This window comes from Ziziphus jujuba, chromosome 11, assembly GCF_031755915.1.
Source record: "Ziziphus jujuba cultivar Dongzao chromosome 11, ASM3175591v1".
Classification (NCBI taxonomy): Eukaryota; Viridiplantae; Streptophyta; class Magnoliopsida; order Rosales; family Rhamnaceae; genus Ziziphus; species Ziziphus jujuba.
The window spans coordinates 7,222,252-7,249,610 of NC_083389.1; the positions used below are offsets into that span (position 1 = coordinate 7,222,252).

The 27,359-nt window shown below is 31.4% G+C and overlaps 1 protein-coding gene across 2 annotated transcripts; it reads left to right on the forward strand.

Moving 5' to 3' along the window:
* The first annotated feature begins 283 nt into the window (after positions 1 to 283).
* Positions 284 to 8,027, forward strand: LOC125419614 (cell division cycle protein 27 homolog B). Of its 2 annotated transcripts, XM_048465878.2 has the most exons (16): positions 284 to 596; positions 1,480 to 1,552; positions 1,714 to 1,823; positions 2,099 to 2,145; positions 2,244 to 2,341; positions 2,650 to 2,957; positions 3,699 to 3,854; positions 4,006 to 4,222; positions 4,774 to 5,000; positions 5,089 to 5,154; positions 5,542 to 5,661; positions 6,005 to 6,081; positions 6,466 to 6,585; positions 6,713 to 6,932; positions 7,024 to 7,305; positions 7,493 to 8,027. In XM_048465878.2, exons 1-16 carry the CDS (start codon positions 492 to 494, stop codon positions 7,541 to 7,543), a joined length of 2,277 nt encoding a protein of 758 aa, XP_048321835.1. In that variant the 5' UTR covers positions 284 to 491; the 3' UTR covers positions 7,544 to 8,027. The 2 variants fall into 2 exon arrangements, with proteins under 2 accessions (XP_048321835.1, XP_048321836.1); XM_048465879.2 differs by lacking the exons at positions 284 to 596; positions 2,244 to 2,341 and having other exon boundaries at positions 1,524 to 1,552.
* The last annotated feature ends 19,332 nt before the right edge of the window (positions 8,028 to 27,359 follow it).

Below are 27,359 nucleotides of genomic sequence, written 5' to 3' on the forward strand. Positions count from 1 at the left end.
TGATAATGCAAACAGGAGGTGCTTATGTTGTTTAGCTTAAATTTTAAATATAATTATGTTGCAACTAATCATTGGGTTTTGAATGCCATTATTTTATTTCTCTCAGAAAGAAAACAAAACTATTAAACTATTACAATACTATTTGAACTGGATTTTTACGTATATGAAATAAGAGTAAATTAACTTAACATTAAAAAATTTTAAATCTTTAATTCCATATTCTCCCCCCCCCCCCCCAAAAAAAAAAAAAAAAAAAAAAAATACAAAAACAAAAATCATTCTTGCCGTAGCAAGCAAAAATGCATTAATCACGCCAAAAGTGTATTATGCCATCCTTGTCACGTGACGTGTTTTTTTGAAAATGGATGCAGCACTTGCCTCCCCGATTTTGAACCTAGAAAGCCCCCAAAAATCAAAACCTTCCCCTCCTCGACTCTCTCTTTCGCTCTCTCTATTTCCGTACGAGTCTGTGTTTGTGAATCGAAGCAGCCATGGAAATCATACTCACAGAGTGTGTACAGCACAGTCTTCGCGATTTCATGTACAGCAACGCCATTTTCATCTGCGAGCGTCTATGTGCTGAGTTCCCCTCTGAGGTGCCAACTTTTTTTTTTTGCCCCTTTTTAATTTATCATTTCGTGCCGTCTTTCTGTTTCCTCTACGTAAGACGACGATTTGAAAGATTCGGAATCGATAACATTAGCTTTATTCTTAAGCATTGTATATTTTTTATCTTTGTTTCTTCACCGAACCATCGGAAGATTAAAATTGATCGTCAAGATTGACGCTTCTGCTGTTCAACCGTTTAAAGGGATGGTTATTGTTTTTTTATTTTTTCCACTAATTTTACACTTCACGTGTCTGTATTTTAGACACAGGGTTTTACTACTGGTAGCATAAATGTTGTTTCTTTTTTTTTTAAAAAAAAGAAAAAATTCGTATGTTACAAAATAAGTATTGGTCTTGGTTTTGTGTAAGCAGTTAGGTTGAGTTAATTTTTTTACTTGTAGCTTGTACAAAGTTTAGTCTCTGAGCTCCGGCTTGAAAAGGGTATAATTCCATGATAATTTTAGCAGTAAAACCATGAAGTTGTGGGTAAATTTTGAAAAGGGGTTTCGAGGCACGGTTGACTTTACATACTGCGCTACTTCAGTAAGATATATCATTATTAAAACTTGGTGGTGGAATTTCCTGAAGATGTCCAGGCAATGTAATTCTATGGAAACTTTTAAATATATTAAATTCATGTCTGCTTTCTTTTTTGTTTTTTTGTTTTTTTTTTTTAACAGTCAACGGTTACTGCCTGCTGATTAGTTCAAAGAAACCATGTTTTTTGAAGCTAAACCTTCCTAATATATGGAATAATTTTTGGTCCCTTTATCTGCTGATCTGGACACTATCTTGGCCCAGATCTTTTTGTTTCATATCCATTTCACTTGATTTCATCGGAACTCTCAAGATAAACATTTTCTTATGCAGACAAATTTGCAGTTGTTGGCCAGCTGTTACTTGCGCAATAATCAGGCTTACTGTGCTTACCATATTTTAAAGGGTACATATGTGATAAAACTTAGTATTGTCTGTTGGGTTTGGACTAATGATCATGTGCTTCCATCAATATGCTTTTAAATCAAGGATCTTCACTGTGCTTTCTATAGTGTATTCAATAACAATGTTTCTCATCCGTAAACATTTTATTATTATTATATGAAGGAACACGAATGGCTCAGTCCCGCTACCTGTTTGCGAAATCATGCTTTCAGATGGATTTGCTTAATGAAGCTGAGGCAGCATTGTGTCCTGTTAATGAGCCAAGTGTAGAGGTATTGGATAGATTCTTATGCAACTTTACATGAGCTTTATTTCCAAATTGAAAATTTCCCATCTCTTTTTGAAATTTTAATTCTCACAATGACATTGTTGCCATTATACTTCTTTCGTTAAAATAGGGATGGAAATGAGTGGCATAATAGCATACATCTTGACCTTCATATATTTTAAGCAAACGTAATATACATTACTGGTTGTTGGTCCATTCTTTTAACTTGCGTTTCAAGAAGAGGATGATTTACATATTATTGTTGGTCTTCGTTGTCAGGTTCCAAATGGTGCAGCTGGTCATTACCTACTTGGGCTTATTTACAGGTTGCACGTTTATGTCCTTGGCTTATATTTCTGTTTAATGATATGTTTATTTTCTTTGAATATATGTTCTTATTTTTCTTTTCTTGGTTTTGGTTTAGGTACACTGATAGAAGGAAAAGTGCCATCCAACACTTTAAACAAGCTTTGTCTATAGATCCTTTAATGTGGGCTGCATATGAGGAGCTTTGTATATTAGGTCTGTAATGTAAATGATACCTTCATGGTTTCAGTTTTTTTTAGTGCAGCAATATCATCATTATCATCATAGTTGCTTAGTTCCCCGCTGCATCTGGCTCATTTAGGTGCGATGAATCACAAATATGTTGTTTTCAATGCCTGAGATCATGTATTGATAGGAAGTGTGCTATATTCTGCTTTTGCCTCTGGTCTAAGGTTACCCTTCTTATAAGGAATTACAAGTTGGAAAAAGAGAATATGTCATTTTTTGCTTTTTTGTATATCCAGTACATCAATGTCAGTGCCTCATCTCTTTTGCTATTTCAGGTGCTGCAGATGAGGCATCTGTTGTTTTTGGTGAAGCAGCTGCTCTTTGCATGCAAAAGCAGTATCTACATCATGGATCAGGTTCCCAAAATATGCATGAAACCAATGAGGATCATAACTTAGTTTCTGCGAGGAACTTTGGCTTGGAAGATGTCAGTCCCAGACAATTGAAACTTATGCAAGGAAATAATGTGAGAGACATCCCTGGAAATTATCATGGCGCTACTATTTCAGGAGCTTCTAGTCAGCCTCCGAGTGGAATGTCCAATGTATCATTTTATAATACACCATCACCAATGGGAACACAGGTACCATAATCCTATCTATGTCCGTATAATGTTGTTACAGATTGTCTATAGTTGAAAACCTTCTTAGGTGCTGCTTGGCTAGTAATAAATAACATGTTGTCTCCCTGATATATTTACTTTTTGGAACATAAATAGACATTGTATTCCTAGTAGAATGTTCTACTCTTTCAGTTATTCTACCTTTTCTATTTCACTATGTGGCCAAGATAGTAAAGTTAGGCAACAAATACATTTTTTGCTTTTGTTATATGGTTTATGTACTATTTTGAAATTCTTTCCAGCTTTTGCGTGTTTTAACTTACCTCATAATTAGGATTTTAGGTTACATCTATACCGTGGTTTATATTATCTTTCCAAATCCCCTTAGGCTATATATGTTGCTTTTTTCTCTAATGCTTTGAATATTTATATCTATGGTAAAGCTGAAGTTTGCTTTTATGTTCCTCTAGATTATGTATGGAATGCATTTTATTTTTGTTTTATAGGAAATCCTCCATTTATGACTCCCTCTTTTTCCTCTGTTTTACCACTCATTATTAATGCTGATGGTAAACTGCCTAGTTTAATCTTCCAGCTACAAACTTTTTTTTTTTTTTTTTTTTGGGTTCTTGGATATATAAATGTCATTTACTTCAGTTAGGTTCATTTTGTTTGAAAATACATTATAGCATAAGCACCTGTTGATTTTTGTCTCCTTTTTGTATGTAGAACGTTTATTCTTACTTCCTCAATTTTTTGCAGTTGTCTGGTGCTGCTCCACCACCTTTGTGTAGAAATTTCCAGCAAAATGGCCCAAACGTAACCATGCTGGGTGCTGATAGCTCGCCTAAGTCAACTGTAAATTCTACCATACAAGCCCCTCGAAGAAAAGTTGTAGACGAAGGAAAATTGCGAAAGGTTAAGAAATTTGCTGAACTTCTCATCTTGTATTGTTGAGTGAATGTTTACATTTCTGGCCTTTATAAATCCACGTATATTTAATTTCTGGGCATGAAGTTTTAATGTTTATATTTAATTCATGGTTTTGTGTTCTCTCGTTTGCATCCAGATTTCAAGCAGGTTGCTATTTGATTCTGGCACTCGACGGAGTACAAGACTTTCTGGAGAAGCAGGGGCCAATACTAATGCAGCTTCCACAGTGGTATCTGGAAATGGAACTAGCAACTCATCTAAATATCTAGGAGGGTCCAAACTGAGCTCTATGGCATTACGTTCTGTAACAAATCGTAAGGGACAGGCTTGGGCCAATGAAAACAGTGATGATGGTGATGCTTCTTCTTAACTTTTACAAATTTGGTGAACTATACTGAACATATGAAGATTGGCAGCGTAAATCATTGCTATTGCTTGCTTAACCAAAAAGGGCATGATAGTGAATATAGGTTGCTCATTGCCTGAAGTTATTGCATTTTGGAAAAGCATTTTTGTTCTATAGTTTCTGTTTCTATAACCATGCAGTAGAAAGTTTGATTATATTATGTCTGATTTTTATGAACTATGTCTATTGATTGGGCTATATATGATAAGAACATATGCAAATTAATGTATGGGCATGTTTTATTTGGGCTTATCAATAAGAGGTTTGCCCAACTAGTAAGGTTAACTATATGCACCCTTTTACCTTATACATTCAGATGTAGACTTTTTAGAAGTTGTAATTGGCCACTGTAATTTTGTTGTGCTAGCTTTCCGTTTCTTTTGATTATTTGGATTATATCAAAATCTCATTTTATCTGTTTTCTTAAGTGCACCTAATTCCTTTATTCTTTTCCTGTTAAATAGAGATTTAACTAATGGAATTTAAATATCTCGTTAGGAATGCGCAATGAGAATTTTGACGATTCTCGTACAAATATAACTTCAGCAGCTTCTGCTTCATCAGCTTCTGGTGGTGCTAGATCCCTTGAACTTGAAGGAGCAACCATGCCTGTTGGTGGCGTTTCCATGAATGGTTCTAGAGTCTATTCTGGAATGTCAGAAATATTGGGCCTTTTGGGAATTCTTGGGGAAGGTTATAGACTTTCTTGCATGTACAGGTGCCAGGTACAACGTGTTTGTTTAAAGAAATAGAAAGTTAATATTCTTACTTCTTGATTTGAACTTACATTGTATTATTGATTAATTGGTACAGGATGCATTGGATGTCTATCTAAAACTTCCACATAAGCACTATAATACAGGCTGGGTGCTTTCCCAGGTAATTGCAATTTCTTAAAATTTGCTTGTTCTCCTCTTGCATATTCATCTGCATTTTTTTCAGCAAAATTTGTTTTTCTGGATAATGCATTAGATGCTTGGCAATGTCTATCTAAAACTTCCACATAAGCACTATAATACAGGCTGGGTGCTTTCCCATGTAATTGCAATTTCTTAAAATTTGCTTGTTTTCCTCTTGCATTTTCATCTGCATTTTTTTCTTTAGCAAAATCTGTTTTTCTGGATGATGCATTGGATGCTTGGAGCTTTGTTTTTCATCAGTTCAGTATCTGAGTCTTTCACAAGCTTTGTTCCCTTAACGTGTTTCTTGTGCTAAAACATTAGAATATCTAGATGTAACTGAAGAATTGGCATGCTTCAACTGCAGGTTGGAAAAGCATATTTTGAGTTGGTAGATTATTTAGAAGCCGATAGAGCCTTCAATCTTGCCCGTAGGGCAGCACCTTACAGTGTAGAAGGAATGGATATATATTCTACAGTTCTTTATGTAAGTTTCATTTTATGATTTCATTTGAAAACATATATCTTTTCCACATCTGGTTGGCTAGTGGACTGCACACTTGGTTGTGTAACTCGTGCAAATTGTGCTGACAACAAATATGCAGTAAAAAAATCATTTTTTTATGCTGCTTAGTTTTTTCTGTGGTTAACTGGAGCATACATCGCTTGGTCCATGTTCATAAAATACAGCTAGCCGTGTGCTGTGAATTTAATTACTGACACTAGCACTCATAAGTCTTTTATGTGTTGGGATGGTGAATGAATATGGTGCTAAATTTTGCATCCTATTACTTAATCCTTTCACTAAAAGTATTCTGTATCTGTTGCAGCATTTGAAGGAAGATATGAAATTGAGTTACCTGGCTCAAGAACTGATATCAACTGACCGCTTAGCTCCTCAGTCTTGGTAGTGCATTCATACTCAATATATTTATATGTTGATGATTTAGTGTATGTTAGTGCTCTTTGTTCTTTGGTTCTCTGTCAAAGATACCTACTCAGAGATTTACTCCCTTTTTCTTTGCTTGATGCATTTTTCTTCTGGATAAGAAGTGATTCTGGTTGTTTCTATTTACCGTGACATTAAAGATCTTTGTACCTAGGTGTGCTTTATCAGGAATTTTCTTGCACTTCTCAATCTGTTAAGTGGGTGCTTGCCTGTCTCTGCTTGTGCTTTGTCTCAACGGTTATAGAAGTTATAGATTTATGGTTACTACTTACTAGACCTTTTTGGTACTTATTACCATCTGTACCCTCATTTATCCTTGTTTCTTGTTCAACAAACTTGCAGGTGTGCCATGGGAAATTGCTATAGTTTGCAGAAAGACCATGAAACAGCTCTGAAAAATTTTCAGCGAGCTGTTCAACTTAATTCAAGATTCACATATGCACATACGTTGTGCGGTCATGAGTATGAAACATCCTTTTATTTTCTTCTCCTTTCCTTTTTAACATGAGTAATTAATCTCTATGTGTATATATATATATATATATATATATGAACTTCTTTGCTCTTGCTTTTATATTCTAATATACAGATATGTATCACTGGAGGATTTTGAGAACGGAATTAAGAGCTACCAGAGTGCCCTTCGTATTGATGCCAGACATTATAACTCCTGGTATGGGCTTGGAATGATATATCTTCGCCAAGAGAAGTTTGAATTCTCAGAGCATCACTTTCGTATGGCTTTCCAAATAAATCCACGTTCGTCTGTTATTATGTCTTATCTTGGTACATCATTACATGCATTAAAGGTTAGGCTGCTCCTTTTAGTATTTATAGCTTCAGGAAGCAATGCTTTTTGTTGGTGAAGTTTCTGAGTATGGGTTGCTTATCACATGACAGAGGAGTGAGGAGGCCTTGATGATGATGGAGAAAGCTATTTTAGCAGATAAGAAGAATCCTCTTCCAATGTATCAGAAGGCCAATATACTCATGAGCTTGGAAAATTTTGATGAAGCCCTAGAAATCCTGGAGGAGCTTAAAGAATATGCCCCTCGTGAAAGCAGTGTTTATGCTTTGATGGGTAAGATCTACAAGCGGCGTAACATGCATGAGAAAGCAATGCTTCATTTTGGTCTCGCGTTGGATTTGAAACCTTCTGCAACTGATGTTGCTACAATTAAGGTGATTGGCTATTCTTTCTTTCTTTTCTTTTTATTTATTTTTTTAATTATATATATATATATATATATATTATGGGGTATATGAATGAATATGCTATTTTGGCAAATGCCGTTGTTTAAGAAAAGAAGCAGATATTTGACTTGAGGATTGTAAGTGTTAAATGTTTTCTTTATCTCATTTGGAACAGGCCGCTATTGAAAAGTTGCATGTACCAGATGAAATAGAAGACAACTTGTAGGGCTAATTGCCAAAATCTGCAGTAAAAGAGCATGATGTAAATAATCAAACTCGAGAACATTTTGCCCCGAGGAATCTAGCCTGCTTTTACTTCTAACAAATGCTGGATGCTTGAGGGCTTATTTCATTGTGCTGAAACAATTTCAGTCGGCATACGATCTCCATTTTGTTAGGTGAGTCATGTACTAACAGAGGACCTGATGTAACAAAAACAATGAAAGCTGCCTCAACTGTACGATTAGTTGTAAAATGATTTGAGGGAAAAAAAAAAAAAAAATTGCTTGTACCATTAGGCGCAGCCACACTTGTCCATAATTGTAGCCTTTTTTTTTTTTTTTTTTTTGTTTTAACAGTTGAGTTCATAATTTTAGTTTGCTTGGCCATTCTTCAGAGTTCCAAAATCGTTTAAACCTTGTATCCAAATTGCAGAGGAAATTCATTCTGTTATTTTCTTATCAAACTTCAATGACCTGTTTTTATACCAAGGTTAGAATTACATTTTTTTTTTTTAAATAAAAATCAGGGTCTATTCGGGTTAATTTTTTCCTCTTACTTATATATGACTCAATATAATGATAAAGTCATGGTTGCAATGTTTCAAGCTTAGCTTGGCTCTGAATGTTTCCTTTCCATTTGTTTTTCTTAAAGCCAAATTCAATAACTATTGAGTAGAGAAGAAATCGCCTGTGCTCAAATATGACATCTTGCCAGTGTTCAGAACGGAGGCATTATGAAGAATGGCAGAATATAAATTCTAATTTACTTCACGCGAATTGATCCTCATTTACCTGAAGAGAGATAAGATTGATAAATAAAGGTTATTTTGAGGTTACTGATGTCAACAAGAATAGAACATAAAAAAGGCTTAGTGTTTCAAATTCATTTTTGTGACACATCTAAAATAACGATTATTATGTGACAAGAAAATGATATCATTTTTTTTTTTTGGGGGGGTTATACAATTCCTTATTATCCCATAAGGATTATTATGTAATCTTATAATTAAACAAATTTATTTGTATCTCTGAGGATTATTTATGCAGTCTTACAATAAAACAAATTTATTTGTATCTGTATTTTTTTATTTGAAATTGATTTTATAAATATATTTATTTAATTATAAATGTGTGGAGCACGTGGCCCGCAACTAGTTGTAATATTCTTTTTTTATTTGTTCTTAATCAAGCAACTAGTTATATAACTATTCCAGCAGGAAAAAAAGAAGAAAAAAAAAAAAAAAAGCTGGTTATATAACTAAAATCATGAATTTATGTCCACTGTTATAAAATAATTATATAAAGATTGCATATGTCATAGTTTACATTGTACACCGAGTCCTGGCCCGTACATGTTTATGAAACGTAGTCTATACTGTATATAATTTTGGTCCTTGTTCGGATTTTAAGTTTTTCAAAAAATTATTTAATAGGGTAAGCCTATCACACAAAATATAGACCCTCCAATTAAAATTTGCCACCTTACACGTAGATATAGAGCTGTCTAATTAAAATTTGCCATTTCAATAAAAATTCTAAATCAGTCTCATTTACCATATATATTATTAATTCCTAATTTCTATGGAAATTTTCAAATCCCATAAATCTTTCAAATAAAATAAATTATTCAATTGATACCAATATCATTTTACCATCTAAAATTAATTATTCAATCAATACTAATATCGGATTAATTCTCTCCTCAAAATTAAAAAATAATTACCAACGTGTCTCACCCACCATACGATCATATAATGACCGTGTATCCTTTTTTTTCCCAAAAAACCCGTCAGGAGGAGGATCCGGTTTGACAGAATCAGAAAATAGAAGATATTTTGAAAATGCTGTGGTCAAAACTCAATATAATATATTTTTTAATTGATACAAGTGAGGGTAAGTACATAATACAGAACTGGACAGTCTGAGGCATGCATTGAAACCAGGCACGCATTCATTAAAGGGACCTGGTGGAGTGGCAGAGGATGCAATTAAGGTTTACTCAAAATTAATAGAGCAAGTATATATTATATAAAAAAATAAAATATACTTACTCAAAATTAATAGAGCAAGTACCCATCACTTGCTGACCTGTCACACAAAAAAAAAAGTCCAGATTCTTGAGTGTCCAGCCGTTCCACTTCATAGCTCCATTCTATGCTGCATCCATCTTCCCCCTTTGTTATCACTTTAACCGTCGAAATATACGAATTGAATCAGACATTCCCATCTACAATTGAATAAGTGAAGGTGAGCTTGGTTGGGTCAATGGTCAAAAGTCTCTGCTTAGTCCAATTCACTCTCACTTTGTGTCCATCATCATCATCATCATCATCATTATTATTATTATTATTATTCATTGAAGTGTTGAAACCAGCACAGAAACGTACACAACCAGGTTGCACACACATGCCTTCTACGGGCAGACAAGTTGTGAGAGGTGGTAACCATTTGTGAAGGCCATAGAAATCTTCCGGAAGTGCCCAAACTTGTTCTGCTTTGAATCCCACCACTTCTGCTGTTGTTTTGCCTTCCCATTTTGGCTTTTGTTGAAAAAAAAGAAAAAAAACAAAGCTTTAATTAGAAAATGGATTATGGTTTCGGAGAATACCTCTTGGGGGGTTTAATATAGAGCCTATTCGTAACATGTGTAGTACAATTAATTTGTATGTATTCATTTTTTTTTAAAATAAATATTTAATTAATTTTTTAGGTGCCAGAAGATCAAGCATATATTCTGCACTAGTTAGTAGTTACCTATCTATTATCAAAAAGCTAGACCTTTAAAAAAAAAAAAAAAAAAAAGGGTGTACAAGTAAGAGATATACTTACTTGGCACCTTTGCCACAAGTCTCATGCCGCGAAAGGGATAATGTTGACTTTTACTTGTTCTGTTTGAATTGAGTGTCCCACCCCCAGGTTGATTGTTGAGGTTCGAAAAGGGATAACTTCTCACACCTCACTGGATGGGTTTTAAGTATTAAAAATACAATAACTATTTTAAAAAAAATTAACTAACTACAAGGAAAATGCCTTGTACTGATTAATATTAACAAAATGATGGTTTTCTTTCGAAGTTTTTTGTTCTCATTTTTTAATTTTTTTTTTAAATAACAAAAAATGGTCTTAGAAGGTGGATGGTTTCAGAGAATATCCTTTGGAGGGTGTAATAAAGTATCCAAACACGTGTAACATGCGTAGTATAATTATTTTGCATATATTCATTTTTTTAAATAATTATTCGATGAATTCATGAGGTGCTAGAAGATCCAACAAAGATACATCTTTAATCAAAAGCTTTAAGTGGAACCCAAAAAATAACTTACCTTAAAATTTAGTAAGACAGGTACGAGATATACATACTTGATAGCTTTGCCGCGAAAAGATGCAGACTTTCTTTTTTTTTTTTTTTTTTTCTGTTTGAATTATTATTATTATTATTATTTTTTGGTAATTGGAAGTTGATAACGTTGGAAGTTGAATAAGGGATAACTTCTCACCTCCCATTGAATGGGCTTTTTAGTATTAATAACACAATATTATTATGTAAGAATATGATATGAATCTACTAGGAAAATGTCTTGTACTAGTAAAAAAAAAAAAAAAATATATATATATATATATAGGAAGTTTATTTATTCTTAAAGAAGTCTTCTTGAAAAAAAAATAATAATAATAATAAATCCATTCAATTTGATTGTCCGACTTGCTATGAATCTTCATGTAGTTACTTATTTTTTTGGCCGCCACGAAGCTTTATTTGAAATAGTGAACCCAATTTCTAGCACCATCTTTCATCTTCCCCAATCTAGGAATCGTAGATTTAATCAAGCTATAAAGTTTATATTGTAGCTCATCTAAAATCCAATGATATGTTTTGGGCCTATTAAGAAGCAAGCATATCTATTTTATAAAGATTGAATACTAGGTGTCTCCAGCTTTGGAACTAGCAAATTTTTAGATGCAATCAGCTGGTGGTGTTGATAATGTTCTTCCTAACAAGCCTTCTCTATGCATAAAGTATAAAGAACTTGTGCAAAATAGAGAGGATCCTAATCATAAATCAGATTTTCTGAAAACCACAAATTGTTAACATCTAATGATCCATATATACTATAGAGATAAAGATGTTAGTGTTTTTTTTTTTTTGGTGATGATATAAAGATGATAGTTTGATTATATATAAAATATATAAATTGACGATAGACTTAGATGGAAAACTTAAAAGTCTTCCAATTGCAAATTTAGGCCTTGGTCATTTATTTTTGGGAGATAACAGTTCTAATTTAATTTTAAGTTTAATTGTTTTGAATATCTATTATATCACAGGTGATCCCATATCAATTAAGCAAATTGAAAGAGCTTGTTTACATGAAGCTCTTTACCTAAGGAATAGAGGGTTGCAAGTTTGGCAACTTAGATGTACCACCAATGAAGTTGTAGTTTGGTACTCTTTCAATATTTCTTAGTTATGTGCTCTTAATTTGTTGGCAAGTTGAATATTTTAGTCAGTAATTTAATTTTCATCATGCTTGTAATAAATATTGTGTTTTAAATTTATATCTAATTTAAAATTTTTGATCAATAATTTTATTTGATTTTACCTTTTGAGGATTTACCACTTGTAGTATAAAATTACATCACATTTCAAGGATGACTGAAAATTTATTTTAAGGAAACCACATCATTTACTTATCGGTACGGACTTCCATCCACAGTGTGTTAGGAACACTCACACCCCATTAAACTCAATTGGATACTGGGATCTTTATTTAGCTTCATACACATTATACGTTTTTTTGTATTTTTTTGGTAAATCATACACATTATATATTGTTAACCACTATCTTGTTTCAATGTAATAATAATTAAATGTTCCTCTCGGTATAAAGACTAAAAGAAAATAAAGTTAATATCATATATGTGTCTTTACAACTTATTATAGAAGTCTTATAAACAAATTGCAAATTTTGTATGCATCTATTTAATATTGTTTTGTCACTAGATAAAAGTTTGATGTTGGGCTAAAGGATTCGTTTTTTGGTTTGGAACACTAGAAGGTAATTCACATTAGAAGCTTACTACCCCTCTAAAAAACATGAACTTTGGAGCACCACTTCTTTTTTCCCCTTTTTTTTAAAATTTCTTTAATATAATTTTTAATTTCATTATATGATATGGAAATTCTATGGTGAGTACGGTCCGCATGAGGACTGCAGTATTAGTGATGGTTTTTTATAGTATTAACGACGGTTTCTTAAAAAATCGTCACCAATACTGTGGTCCGCATGAGAACCGTCCGCACCATAGACGGACTGATATATGGAAATTCTATGGTGAGGACGGTCCGTACTTTGCTATGGTACAAATCTCTTCAAAGACAAGAGTTTTTTTTAAGAAACTGTGTCAATACTATATATAAAGATGACTATTTTTTTTAAACCGTTGTCAATATTATACATAAAAACAATGATTTTTTCAAAAACTATCATTTTCTAATAAGTTTGCACCATATCAAAGTGTGGATATCCAGACCATAAAATTTTATTATATATATATATGTGGTATTTGCTTATCTGGGAAGGCTTAAATGTGTTGGCAGATTTTGAAACCTTATAGTTTTTCCTATGTGATTAAAGTTTTCATGGTATGAAAGGAAGTTTACCATGTGTCTTTTGTGTTCAAAAACTATGAATTCGGCTGCAGATATGTTTTTCATAGAAAAAGGTATTGCGGAACCTGATTAGTTCAACTCCAAGTCTTACCCTAATTAATTACGATGATCTTTACATGATTATTATGAGAAATATATCCTATTTTATTATAGGGAAGTGATAAAAACCCACCTGAACATATTGAGCTTATCATAATTCTTGATCTTCATTGGAAAGGAATTTAATTTGACACATATCCAACCATTAACTATAGGGTTATAATGAAGCGGATATGAACTGTATTAGATACATGTATTATTGAAAGTTTGAATTTATTTAAAACTTATTATTAATGATTATTATCACCTAAGTTACTCCAAAAGAATATAATAGGATTATGTATTTTGTTAAGATTTCCTTAACAACATATTTGGATAAATATGAAGTTAGTGGGAATCTAATTATCTTGGAAAAGTGATAATTTTTTTTTGTAGTGAAAAAATATAGGCCCAGATAATTAAATTTCAACCAATGTAGGAAAATATGTGGGAAAGTTATTCCTATCTATATAGGTGTCATTTTGAGAATCCCAAAGAAAATAGTTTTAATTTTTTTTAAAATACATATTTATTATTAATTTATTATATAATATTAAATTTAATTACTTATCAATCATTATTTTTTCATTACTCACTAAATAGATAAAAAAAAAATAATTTTCAAAAAATTAAATTCTGAAAATCAATTTTTTTTTTAACTTTGACATTTTCTAAACATCCATAAAAGTATTTTGTGTTGATGTGTTCCACAAAATTACCTTGTATATTTTGACATCTTGCTTGCACTATATTGGGCTACATTTCTGCTTAATCTCTATTAAAAGAGAACCAAAATGATCAATTTAAAAACCATAACAAAAAAGATTAAAAGATGTTTTTTTTTTTTTTTAAGAAAAAAACATTTAAATTAAATGATTTTATATTCTTTTTCCTTTGACTTTAATGTTTAGACACGTTATCCACTTTTTTGACACATGGAACCTAAAAGAAAAAGCTAGCACGGAAATTAGTGCACTTAAATTATCTATTGAACGTATAAAATATATACAAATATAGCGGCATGGGTGTAGGGAAAAACTTTTGAAAAGTGGGAATTATTTTTATTCATATGATATTAAAAAGAAAAAAAAGTATGTGGGATTAAAATAGTAAAAGTGTGATTATTGGGATCAGTATTTTAAATGGATTTATTTGAATTTTTTTTTGGTTAAGAAAATCTGATTATTTATTGCTACTAATAATGATTGAAGATTTTTTTTTTTTTTATAATAATAATGCCGACTGTGGTCTTTTTGCTTGTTTGTAGGGAATATTCTTTTATAATATTTCACATGACTATTTTTTATATGCTTCGCTACAACTTCAACAGTAAGAGAGAAAAACTAAAGCCGCTGCTCTGACTCTGGTCTAGGGATTGAATAGCTGCCAACTCTGCTCTGACTCTGGTCAGGACAGCAGGTATTCTTTTCCCCATTATATATTAAACCTGCGAGTTATGCAGCCCTACATAGAACTATGCAGCATTGATCTGCTATTAATAGACCAAGTTCATTTCTGCAAGTAATATCAACTTTATCTCAGAGATTTCGCAAGCTGTCACAGCTCAATTTAAGTTTATTTGTTTGCCACTATATTTGTCTGTAATTACAAAAATACCAACTCATTCAAGCTGGTTCAAACGTTATTCACCCAAAAAAAAAAGAAAAACGCTGGCTTAATTGTCAAGAAAAAAAAGTGAAATATTTCAACATCTTAATTGATTCTAAACGGTGAAAGCGAGCGTGGACCTTTTTCACAACTAGGTTCTCCATTACTGTTGTGTGTTTTATTATGTCACTATGAAGACCACCGATTTGAACCAGTTTCACACCAATAATGTAATGATTAAGAGGAAATCTATACAACTCCCATTAAATATTAAACCCGTGACTCAAACTATTGTTAGTCAAAGAACATATTATACATTACAAAGAAAACTAGTTGGAACTTGGGTTTGAATACCAAAAGAATATAAATAATAAATAATATATACTTTTTCCAAATGGAATAGAAGTGGATTAATTCTATCCTCATGAGTTTGAATTTTGAATTGAATTTTTCAGATAGAAAAAGCAATTGGTAAACCTACAGAAAAATCATATATACATTTTGCAATTGTTATGGTTATGTCACTGCAAGAAAAAATGGATTTAGTGACTAGCTTTTCAGCAACCAAAAAATTTTAATCACTAAAAGAGACCATTAATGACTAACAAATGGTCATCGAAATTTTTGATAGTCCATATAAGAAAATGGTTGTGTTCCACTTTTAGTGACCATTATTTTGGTCTCTAATTCTAATTTTCAATGACCAAAAATCATTTGGTTGCTGAACATGGGAGTGGAAACTATTCCCGCCTTTTTTTTTGTGAGAAAATGATCTATCAGCAACCAAAAACAAGTTGATCACTGTAAAAAAATGTATCAGCTACCAGCAATTTAGTTACTAATAGTTTAAGTAATTGAAAAATGATTAAAAAAACATAAAATAAAGGAGTTTTAGAGAACAAAGTTCTTTGGTCACCAAAAATTGATATTAGTAACCAATATATTGGTCTCTGATGTTGATATTCAATGACCAATCATAATTTGGTCCTAAAAGATAGAGAAATAAGCAAACCAAAGTAAATTGGTCACTAAAATAAAGTATTGGTCATTGATATTCTAACTAATTCCTAAGCAAAACAAAATGTTAGATAAATTATCACTTTATAATGCTATTATATACAGCCAGATATATAAATCTATTATATATAATTTTGATAGGAGGAAAACTATTTTCCACTTTATAATGCAAGCCATATTGATATATTAAAGATTAAGTTATCATTTCACCATGCAATTTAATTTGTAATCATTTGGTTAAGGTGGTAATGTTATAAATTAATCATTTTAAAATGGTTTATATTATAAAACATAATATTTTTCATGAGAAATTACATATATATAGACTATTTGAAAACAATCTAATGGTAGAGTCATTATTTCTTGTACAATCATTCTAATTCAATTTTCCAACCGCATACATATGGAAAAAAACTATATAATATATATAGCGATGTCTCATTTATTAAAAATTTACCTTACCTTATAATATATATTATGTTAGAGTTGTCTCACCTAAATACATAATTAATAAAGTCGTATGGGAATGATGATGGTTTCTTGGCTATGTCACACTTTTAAAGGAGAGGTTAGTGTTTTACTCATTTTAATGCGAGGTTATTTTTCATTGAATTTTATGTATATATATATATATATTTTTTTTTTTCCCTTTATTTTTCAGCATGTTCCTATTTTTGTAACACACTTGATGTTCCGGATCCCATCGATCTCCTTCTTCCAGACTGGACCTGCTTGGAATAGACTAATTTGGGCCTGAGCTATTATTGTCAGTTGCGGAACTTGAATACCAACATTACAGTAGACGATCAATATGATAAGTTTCTGCGACAGCAACGAAATGACCTCGTTTGTCCAAGAATGGCCCTTTACCTCATCATGTCAAGAGAGGTTTGAAAACTATGAGTTAGATCATTGGCTCTTTCCTTCCACCCTGGTGACGTTTCTTAATTTCCTTTAGTGTTTGCCTTTGTTTTAATGTTTGTATATTTCATTTTCTTTTCTTTCTCAGTTGCATTGTTGTTTGTTTTATTTCAAAACTATGGGAAGACATTGATCTATATTTATGTTTTCTTTTTCAGGAGTTCTATGCTTGTGGATTATAATGACTTTTCTTATTTTTTGTTCATGTTTGCCTTGTTTTTTTTGTTGTATTTTTTTTTACCACTTGCATTGCGATGTATTTTTTAGTGCTTCTTAGTCATGACTTGCAAAACCTAATCATTTATAACCGGGCATTAAATTCTGTTTGATTATTTATTATTTATAGGTCTTTTTGAATATATAACTTCCTATATAGCTGCTTATACGCCCACAAAAAAAAAGAAAAAAAAATTTCTAATTAGCTAAACTTGTCTTATCTATTTAGAAAACTTAGAATCTTTGAGTCTGTTGGAGTCTTCTAAGATTCGAGTGCGTGTGTCATTACTATTAATATAACAACATTATTAAAATATGAAAAGCCTCTTAAAACACCTTCTTTTCTTGACACTGGTGGAAAAAGAATATAATTGAGTTGTCTCAGTTGGCCTACTTTCCCTACACCACCGATACTGTTCTTGAATTTGCTTTTGAAAATTTCGATAGTTTGGTGGCAATTGGCTACATCTACACATAATTTCCGAATTACAAGAAAAGTGCAATCATTTATGCTAGATGAGCAACTGGAACTACTTATATTTATATATAGTGCAATCATTTATGCTAGATGAGCAACTGGAACTACTTATATTTATATATATATATATATATATATGTATTTTTTTAAAAAATATATATTAAGAAATAACCTTTCGCAAAATGTATTATAGAGGCTATTTTTGAATCCAATTAACCATGGTCCTTTTCTTTTTTATTAATAATGACAAAAATAAAAGAAAATATACGAAAGCAACAAAAGAAACTTCCATGTTTGAAGATTTTCGTAAGCTCTATTGCCTCCATGTCCATCATATATAGGCAGCCTTTTAGTTGAGAAATTCTTAGGTACATAATGTGTACTAACGTGGCTATTGATTTGGTACACATTGGCCAATGATATTATGCCATGTGTGCATAATAATACATGCTATTTAAAGTCTTAGGTTATTAGCCTTAGAGTACTAATGCCGTTTGTAATTTTTTTCTTCTTGTTATATGTTTTATTTGTAATCTTTTTCTTTTTGTTATATGTTTTATTTTATTTTTTTATTTTTTCACTGATAGCTATGTTACACCGTTCTTTTCGTTTGCCACAAATAAAAAAAATCCTACTGACAAAATTGCAATTGTTATGAATAAATGTTTATATAGAATGATAAAGATATGTAGATAGGATTGTAAACTTAATTTTGCTTTTGCATAGAATATATATAAACATATATTTATATTTGCTTTTGAGGAATCAAATTAGTTTTAAATTTGTAAGTCTAAAGAAAACTTGAAAATTTTTTCTCTTTTACAAGGGCATACAGTTTACTAGTAACCAAACAAAATTCAATATTTGGAAAAAAAAAAAAAAAAGAAAACGAAAACCAAAATTTCACAACCGATTAGAACCCTGGAATCAAAAGTGTATGCGCAACACCAGGATCTGCATTCACAACCGATTAGAACCCTAGAATCAAAAGTGTATGCATTAACACCGGGATCTACATCAAAGAACTTATGTTTGTGCAATTTGTTTTCTTTCAAAGAGTGTTCAAGCTTTTTCTTATTATTATTTTTTTTTTCAATACCAAGTCATCCCATTACTTTTTTTCTGCCATTGAAAGAAGAGGTTTAGGAGCGAGAAAAAAAAATAAAAATAAAATAGAGACATTTAAACTCTAACTACACATGGAGTTTTTAAATAAGGTGTACTATTATTTAAACATGGGATAATATCATTGATAAATGTCTACTAAGTCAAAAGCCATTTTGGTACACAATGTGTACCCAATAATTTCTCCTTTTGGTCAATGCACATTTTAGAAAAGTTCGTTCTCTGTTTATACATAGCTATGAGGTGTATATATAATATTATTATTGTTGGACCGCAAATTCCTTAATTAATATTACCTTAGCTGGATAGAACCCTATCTCTTCGTAAGTATGTATGTAACTGCATAAGTCCTCTGCGTCGGTCCAGAGACTTTTTTATTTTTTCGTTTAGGCCAACTTATTTCAAGCAGAGTGAAGCCCAAGCAACCAAACGCAAACAAGTATTTGCCTTTCCGAGAGACAATTGTGGCACCACACCCATATTTGTTTAATTTGTATGTTTCTTTCCACAGCTCTGCAACATAAAGTTTAATTACGAAGGCAGCAATGAAAATGAAATGTATCTTGAAAAGGAGTGGGAACAGAAAAACAAGAAATTAGCCCATAATGAATGATGAACTCCGTACAATGATTGAGAACCCACCGAGATTTAAAACTCCTAAGCCTACTTCAAGGACCCAAAGCAAAATAGGATAGCCCAACAGGAAAATGGGCCTCTCTCGGTTTCTATTGGTCTTAGATGAACAGTGTGGTTTTTTTTTTTTTTTTTTTTTTTTGGGGATTAATTCATTTGTTTGTTTTTAAGGTTTTGTGGTGTTCACTCGTTTGGCTGCGAGATAAACTTTCGTACACATGCTGTTTTTAGGGTTACTGGGGGAAACATTGGATGCTCAATCCTAACCATCAAAATTTTATGATGTCATCCATAATAAGCCTAATTATCTCATTTTTTTAATAACTTACGAAAACTAAACTCTAATATAAAATATTTCGATAACCAAATCTCATAAAACTTTAATCAGCAGAGTCAATTCTCTAAGGTCAATTTATTTATTTATTTTAACTAAAACTTATTGTTTAGAATTCGACAAGTATCTCTAATCATTTTAAAGTGATTGAGACCCAGCGGTAAAGGAATTTTGATCAATTCACTTGAAAGCACTATCACAGGGACGATTAGAAAGGTTAATAAGGCAGTTTTAAACCCTAAAGCTGTCTCTTATACCCCGTTGTTTTTTCCTTTGCTTGCCCTTTGATTGGATTTTTCAGAGTCAAAGTGGCAGGAAGTCAACTAGGCAGGCATCCTCTTAGTATTACATGCATATGAACTCCTTCACTATTACATGCATGGGAACTCTACCTATTATAAAGAAACGTACACAGCTAGGCTGCCCACCACATACGCCTTCCACAGGTAGACAAGCCGTAAGAGTTGGAAACCATTTGTAAAGGCCATAGACATGGACGGAACTATTAATGGGCCAGAGGCCAATGATCCCCTAACATTTTTATTTTACTTTTTTAATAAAATGTATTTATATAAATATAAGTTGAAGTGTGGCCCTCCCAGTTTTTTTTTTTTTATTTTTTTTTTCGATACATCTATTAATGTTAATTATGTATCAATTTTAAAATTTACCTTATTAGTTCATAAACTCATAAATACTAGATGCTATCTATTTAACTTAACTCTAATCAATAAATTTATATACAAAACAAAAAAAATTAAATCCTCTTTCTTCCATCATAATACACAAATATACAATAGTACTCTACAAGGTATAATTTCAAAACAAAAAAGATATTTGAATTGATCCTCAAGGAGACTAAGGTAGTTTTTTTTATTTATATTTTATCAATTAGTAATTCATAAATCTAATTTCATATCTTTAGATGTGTTTAAATGAAGTTTTTTCTTTTCTTTTCTTTTTGTTTCTCTAAGTATTTAATATAGAAGGTATCGTTTTTTTTTTTTTTTATTCTCTCTTTGATTTTGTATATTAGAAAGGAAATTATGGAAATGTTTTGTATTGATCAATTATAAATGATTTTTGTGATTAAAAAGAATATATTGTTCTATTTAATTTATAATTTTTTTTAATATAGATATATACATGATAGAATTTAAAGATTTCAAAGACGTTACTTAATATATGCATATATATTTGTTTTTATTAATAATTTAATATATATATATATATATTTTTTTTATTAGAAGCTATGTAAATCTCAACCCCTGCCTTTACAATCCTGATTCAGTCTCTGGCCATAGAAGTCTTCCAAAAGTGGACAAAGTTGTTGTGCTTTGAATCCCGCTACTTCTGCGGTTGCTTTCCCTTCCCATTTTGGCTTTTGTTGTTGCACATAAATTGCCATTCTCTATGCAAGAAGTAATCCCACCCAATGCAAGAACCCAAAAAAAAAAAAAAAAAAAAAAAAAAAAAAAGCTTTAAAAATGGATTATGGTTCATGAGAATATCCTTCGGAGGGCTTAATATAGAGGTTATCCCAACATGTGTAGTATAATTGTTTGCATTGTTGCATATAATTCATTGTTTTTTTATCGAAGTAAATATTTAATGAATTTTTGAGGTGCTAAAAGATCCAACAAATATTATGTAGAAGTTACCTAGTCATTAAAAGGTTTTAAGTAGAGTCCAAAAAATACTTTACCTTGAAAAGGAAGGAAGATTGAAACCAATGTACGATAAATTTTATATGTTTTGGTATTTTGCATCCTAATTTTCTTTTGAAATTGTGCACTTCAATTTTTTTTTTTTTTTTAACCTTGCACCTCCTTATTTTCTCTGTTGATTTTTTTATGGACTTGTCACATGACTAACACATAGGAAAAAAATAAATGTGCAAAGTATAATTCTAATTATTTTAGATTGTAAATTGCAAAAAAATTTAAAATAAGAAATAATGAAAAATTAATAAACTTTATTCATTAAAAATAATTATTATTCTTTTAATAAATTAGTAGAGATTTAAAGGAATGAAAATATAATTTTTGAAAGAATAAAAAAAATTATATATTATTGTTTTTCAAGAAAAACAAAGATCTATAATTTTTTTTTATTATTATAAAATCTAATGGAAAACTTTGAAAGATTATTATTATAAAATATGTTATTTTATGTATTTCGTGTATTTTTTATATTTATATTTAATATTTTTTTAAAAATACATTTAAGATTTGTATTTTTCATGGAATTTTACTTTTCCCCAAAAAATTGATTTTTTTAATGCCTGTTTAAATTTTTTTATTGGTCTTTATTTTTTTTGGATATCCATCTCATTGTTTTTGAAATTTAAATAATAATTTGTCAATACTATAATGATTCTAAATAATAATAAATCGAGCTTTAAACTTTAACCAATCACAATTCTAACATGTCATGGTATTTAATTTGTACTACACTAGCCTAGAAACGCCATGTCACTCTCAGCCAGATAAGTTATACGCCTACACCCCTCTTTATTCACAGTGTGACAAAGATACAAAATTTTATAAAATATGTAAATATAAGCATGAATTGGTAGAAAAATCATGAAAATGGAAAAATCAGATGGAGATTTAGGTATCCCCAATCCCATTTGGAGATATTTTTTAGGATGGCAACCAAACTATAGAATCTGAGAATGTTAAGGGAACCAAACTTAGAAGAAGAAAGAAAAAAAAAAGTGACCAAATTTTTAGACCCTTACTGGGTATATAATTAAGAAAAGGTAAGCGATCAGCTTGGCCTGCTTTTGCCCTTAAGAAAGAAAACAAGGGATAAAATGAAAATTTACTTCCCAGTTCCATGGCCGAAATCTCTATGTTTGGCTTTGGTTTCAGTTTCAATGTTAATCCACTGAAAAGCTAACGAAATTCGTCAAAAGTAGAACCAAAAGACACCCAAAATATATGACCTTTAAGCTACTAAAAAGAAAAAGCAAACTATAGAGAAAATCTTACCACTCAGTCTGGACATTATATCAGCTACTCTCTTTTGACAGTGGCTACACCGAATATCCGCAGAAAGAACAATTTCCTGAACCTGTTTTGAGCCAAAATCAACCCTGAAGCCAAACAAGCAACAAAGAGAAAGAGAGAGAAAAAGAGAGAAAGAAAAAAAACTAACAAGATGCATGGATAAGGATTCAACAGAAGCTCTTAGACTAGTTCCAGGAGGCAACAAGCTCTTAGACTTTCTAATTCCAATTCCAGAGAGCTTCTTTATGTTATTCCGATCACCAAAAGCCATGCCTAGGTAATTGCTATCCAATCATCTAAACATTGGGAGGGAATAAAAACCTATAAAATAATAATACCAGAAATGTATACAACCAGGTTGCCCACAAATGCCTTTCACGGGTGGACAAGTTGTGAGAATTGGAAACCATTTGTGAAGGCCACAGAAATCGTCCGGAAGTGGCCAAACTTGTTCTGCTTTGAATCCCACTACTGCGGTTGCTTTGCCTTCCCATTTTTGCTTTTGTTGCTGGTGAGAAATTTACCAATTCTAGCAAGAAGTAATCCCACCCAATGCAAGACCCAAAAAAAAAAAAAAAAAAAAAATGTCTTTAATTAGAAAATGGATTATGGTTTTAGAGAATACCCTTTGGAGGGTTTAATATAGAGTCCTATTCCTAACATGTGTAGTACAATTAATTTGCATGTATTCATTTTTTTAATAAAGTGAATATTTAATTAATTTTTGATGTGCCAGAAGATCCAACAAATATACTGCACTAGTCAATAGTTACCTAGACATTATCAAAGGGCCAGACATTAAAAAGAAGGAAAAAAACAAAAAAAAAATAAAATTAAGTAATACATAAAAAAAAGGTGTACAAAGCGAGATATACTTCACCTTTGCAACCAATTTCATGGCGCGAAAGGGATAATGTTGACTTTTATTTGTCCTGTTTGAATTGAGGTAAGTTCGAAAAGGGATAAGTTCTCACACCTCACTGGATGGGTTTTAAGTATTAACAATACAATAATTATTTTTAAAAAATAATTACTAGGAAAGTGTCTTGTACTGGTTAATATTAAAATGATGGTTTTCTTTTGAAGTTTTTTTATTCTATTTTTTTTTTTAAATAACAAAAAGAAGCTCTTAGAAAATGGATGGCTTCAGAGAATACCTTTGGAGGGTTTAATCTAGAGGTTCTACTAGCATGTGTAGTATAATTATTTTGTGTATATTCATTTTTTTTACTAATGTAATTATTTAATGAATTTATGAGGTACTTAAGATCCAACGAATTATAATGGATTTCTCAAAAGGTTTAAATAGAATCCAAAAAGTAAGGTAAAAAAAAAAAAAAAAAAAGGGAAAAAAACACTTAAAGATTTCTATCCAAAAAAAAGAGTTAGAAGTTTAATTATTTTTTAACTTCTAATTAATGTTAAAAAATCCTAATTAATTATCTTCACCCAAAACTTATATCACTCTTCTCTATCCTCTCTCTTTCTTTTTCCATTTAAAACCTAAAATGCAATTAATTAAAATTATTCAAAAATCGTAATCTCTCTACTCTTATCGGATTTCCTCTTCTCTCTGTTTCTTCTTCCAAAAATTATAACCCTCCATTCTCCAACCGATCAAAGGGACAACAACCAAGTCAAAAATCGTAACCCTCGAATTCTAAAAGAAAGGGAGCTGAAGATCAGTGAAAAAACCTCAAGAAATCTGGTTGACACGGGCTCAACAATTTGGTTGGAAACTTCTAGAAATTTGAAGGATTTTCTTCAGCAATGGGTTGGAGAATTTTTACTTGGGGGCGATATGGTTGCGGAATAGGAAATTCAAAAAAATAAAAAAATAAAAAAATAAAAGAAAGAAAGAAGAAGAAGCATCTTGAGTTCGGATGGTGTTTGGAAGGAAGAAGCTTCTCAAGGAAGCAAAGGCATACGTGTCACTTTACACAAATCTTTGCAGAATTATACCAAAATTCAAGGGGTATTTATGAAATTAATCATTTTCAATAATTTTTCCCGCCAACCTTACTGTTGGTTTATTTATATATATATATATATATATATTTTTTATAAAATGCATTACACGTTCAAGAAGGAAAGCCAAAAACAGGAGCCAATACATGAACCTTTTTTTATTTATATTTCATACTCTTTTCTTGTTTCAATGGACAAAAAACAGAGATACATATGCTTTCATTATTTTCATAGTTCATGAACCATATTTAAAAGGTTCTTACATTTCCCATACATATTTATCATATATCCTAAAGAAAGTAAAATATTAAATTTGGTTTATTATTCCAACAATCCCTCCTGTAAACCAAATTTTCTTTTAACTCCAAGCTTAGCATTTATATTTTTGAAAAGCTGTTGGCTGAGAGGTTTTGTTAAGATATCTGCCAACTGGTCTCTGCTTCTGCAATATTCAATTTGAATTGTGCCATCTTTGATAAGATTCCTGAGAAAATGAAATCTAGTCCGTATGTGTTTAGTCCTCCCATGAAGAATAGGATCTTTAGCAACTGATATGGTTGAACTATTATCACAAAACAAAATAGTTGGCTCTTCTGGCTTAAACTTGACTCTCCAAGACTCCTTGTAACCAGATAATCTGACAACCTGCAGCACAAGCAGCTCTATACTTTGCTTCAGTGGTTGAAAGTGCTACCACCGGCTGTTTCTTTGACATCCAGGAAATTGCTCCTCTTCCAATATTGAACACATAACCAGCAACACTTTTACTGTCATCAACACTTCCAGCAAGATTACTATCAGTGTAACCCATAAGATTAATTGGAAGATTTGCTTGATAATATATACCATAATCAATGGTCCCTCTAAAATATCTCAAAACTCTTTTAGCATCTTCCAAATGATTTGAATATGGCTTCTCCATAAATCTGCTCACCAAACTAACAGCAAACATGATATCAGGCCTTGTTGCCGTTAGATACATCAAATTTCCAACTAGACTTCTAAAAACACTTGGATTGACAAGTTTTCCTTCACCATTTTTGCTTAACTTTAATCCAGCAACACATGGAGTTGACACAGGATTTGCTTGCTCCATTTTAACCTTCTTCAAAATATCATTTGCATATTTCTCCTGAGAAATAAAAATTCCTTCTCTGCCTTGGTGAACTTCAATTCCCAGAAAATGATGTAGTTTCCCCAAATCTGTCATTTTAAACTCCCTTTTCATTGATGCTCTAAAATTATTTAATAACTCCGTATTGTTGCCAGTGAATATGAGATCATCAACATAAAGACTTACAATGATGAAACCTTCTTTGCCATGATTTTTGACAAATAGAGTATGCTCATATGGACACTTATGAAACCCATTCTTCTCAAAATAAGAATTTATTCGGCTATACCAAGCTCTAGGTGATTGTTTAAGACCATATAAAGCTTTCCTCAATTTATAAACTTTGTGCTCTTCACCCTTCTTCACAAAACCAGGTGGTTGCTCAATAAAAATTTCCTCATCAAGATATCCATTCAAGAAGGCAGACTTAACATCCATTTGATAAATTTCCCAATAACTTTGAGCTGCAAGAGAGATGATCAGCCAAACAGTTTCAAGACTTGAAACTGGTGCAAAAACTTCTTTGAAATCTTCACCTTCCTTTTGCTTATATCCCTTGGCAACTAATCTTGCCTTGTATTTGTTGATTGAACCATCTGGACTGATCTTTGTCTTGAACACCCACTTAACTCCAATAGCATTTTCCTTTGCTGGAAGAGAAGTGAGTTCCCATGTGCTATTTCTTTCAATTGCATCAATTTCTTCCTTCATAGCTATTTTCCATTTTTCTTCCTTGACAGCTTCTTCAAAAGAAATAGGATCTTCTCTTGCAAAAAAAGCAAAGAAAATATTCTCTTGATTTATTGGCTGAGTTGCATCATATATCTCCTGCATAGTCTTTGTCTTTCTCCATTGGGAAGAATCTTCATTTTTTGAATCTTGAGAATTGCTTTCATCTTCAACTACAACACAAGGTGTATTGAGTGAACCATCTGCTTCAAAGTCATAAAAAGATGATGCTTCATCAAATTTCACATCTTTACTTACTACAATCTTCTTTGTAAGTGGATTATACAACTTATAAGCTTCAGATCTTTCACTATATCCCACAAAAATACATTTTTCAGCCTTGTCATCCAACTTATTTCTCATAGGATCAGGAATATGTGCATATGCAAAACTTTCGAAAATTCTCAAATGATGAATACTTGGTTTTGACCCGTACCAGGCTTCATGAGGAGTGCAATTTTGCAAAGCTTTTGTTGGTGACCTGTTGATTAAATAAGTAGCACAACATACAGCTTTTGCCCAAAAATCTGAAGACAACCCTTTTCTTTTAGCATACACCTTAGCATTTCCATGATTGTTCTATTTTTCCTTTCACAAACACCATTTTGCTGTGGTAAATAACGGGCTATTAGTTCATGTTTTATACCAGCCTCTTTACAAAATAATTCAAACTCATTTGAAAGATATTCTCCACCACGATCAATTCTCAAAGTTTTAATCTCATATCCAGAAAACTTTTCAACTTGAGCTTTAAAATCCTTGAAAGCTTGAAATGCTTCTGAATTTGCTTTAATAAAGAATGTCCAAACTTTTCTTGAAAAATCATCAATAAAAGAAATAAAGAACTTGTTACCTCCCATAGATGGTTCTGGCATTGGACCACATAAATCTGAATGGACAAGCTCAAGAGGTCTT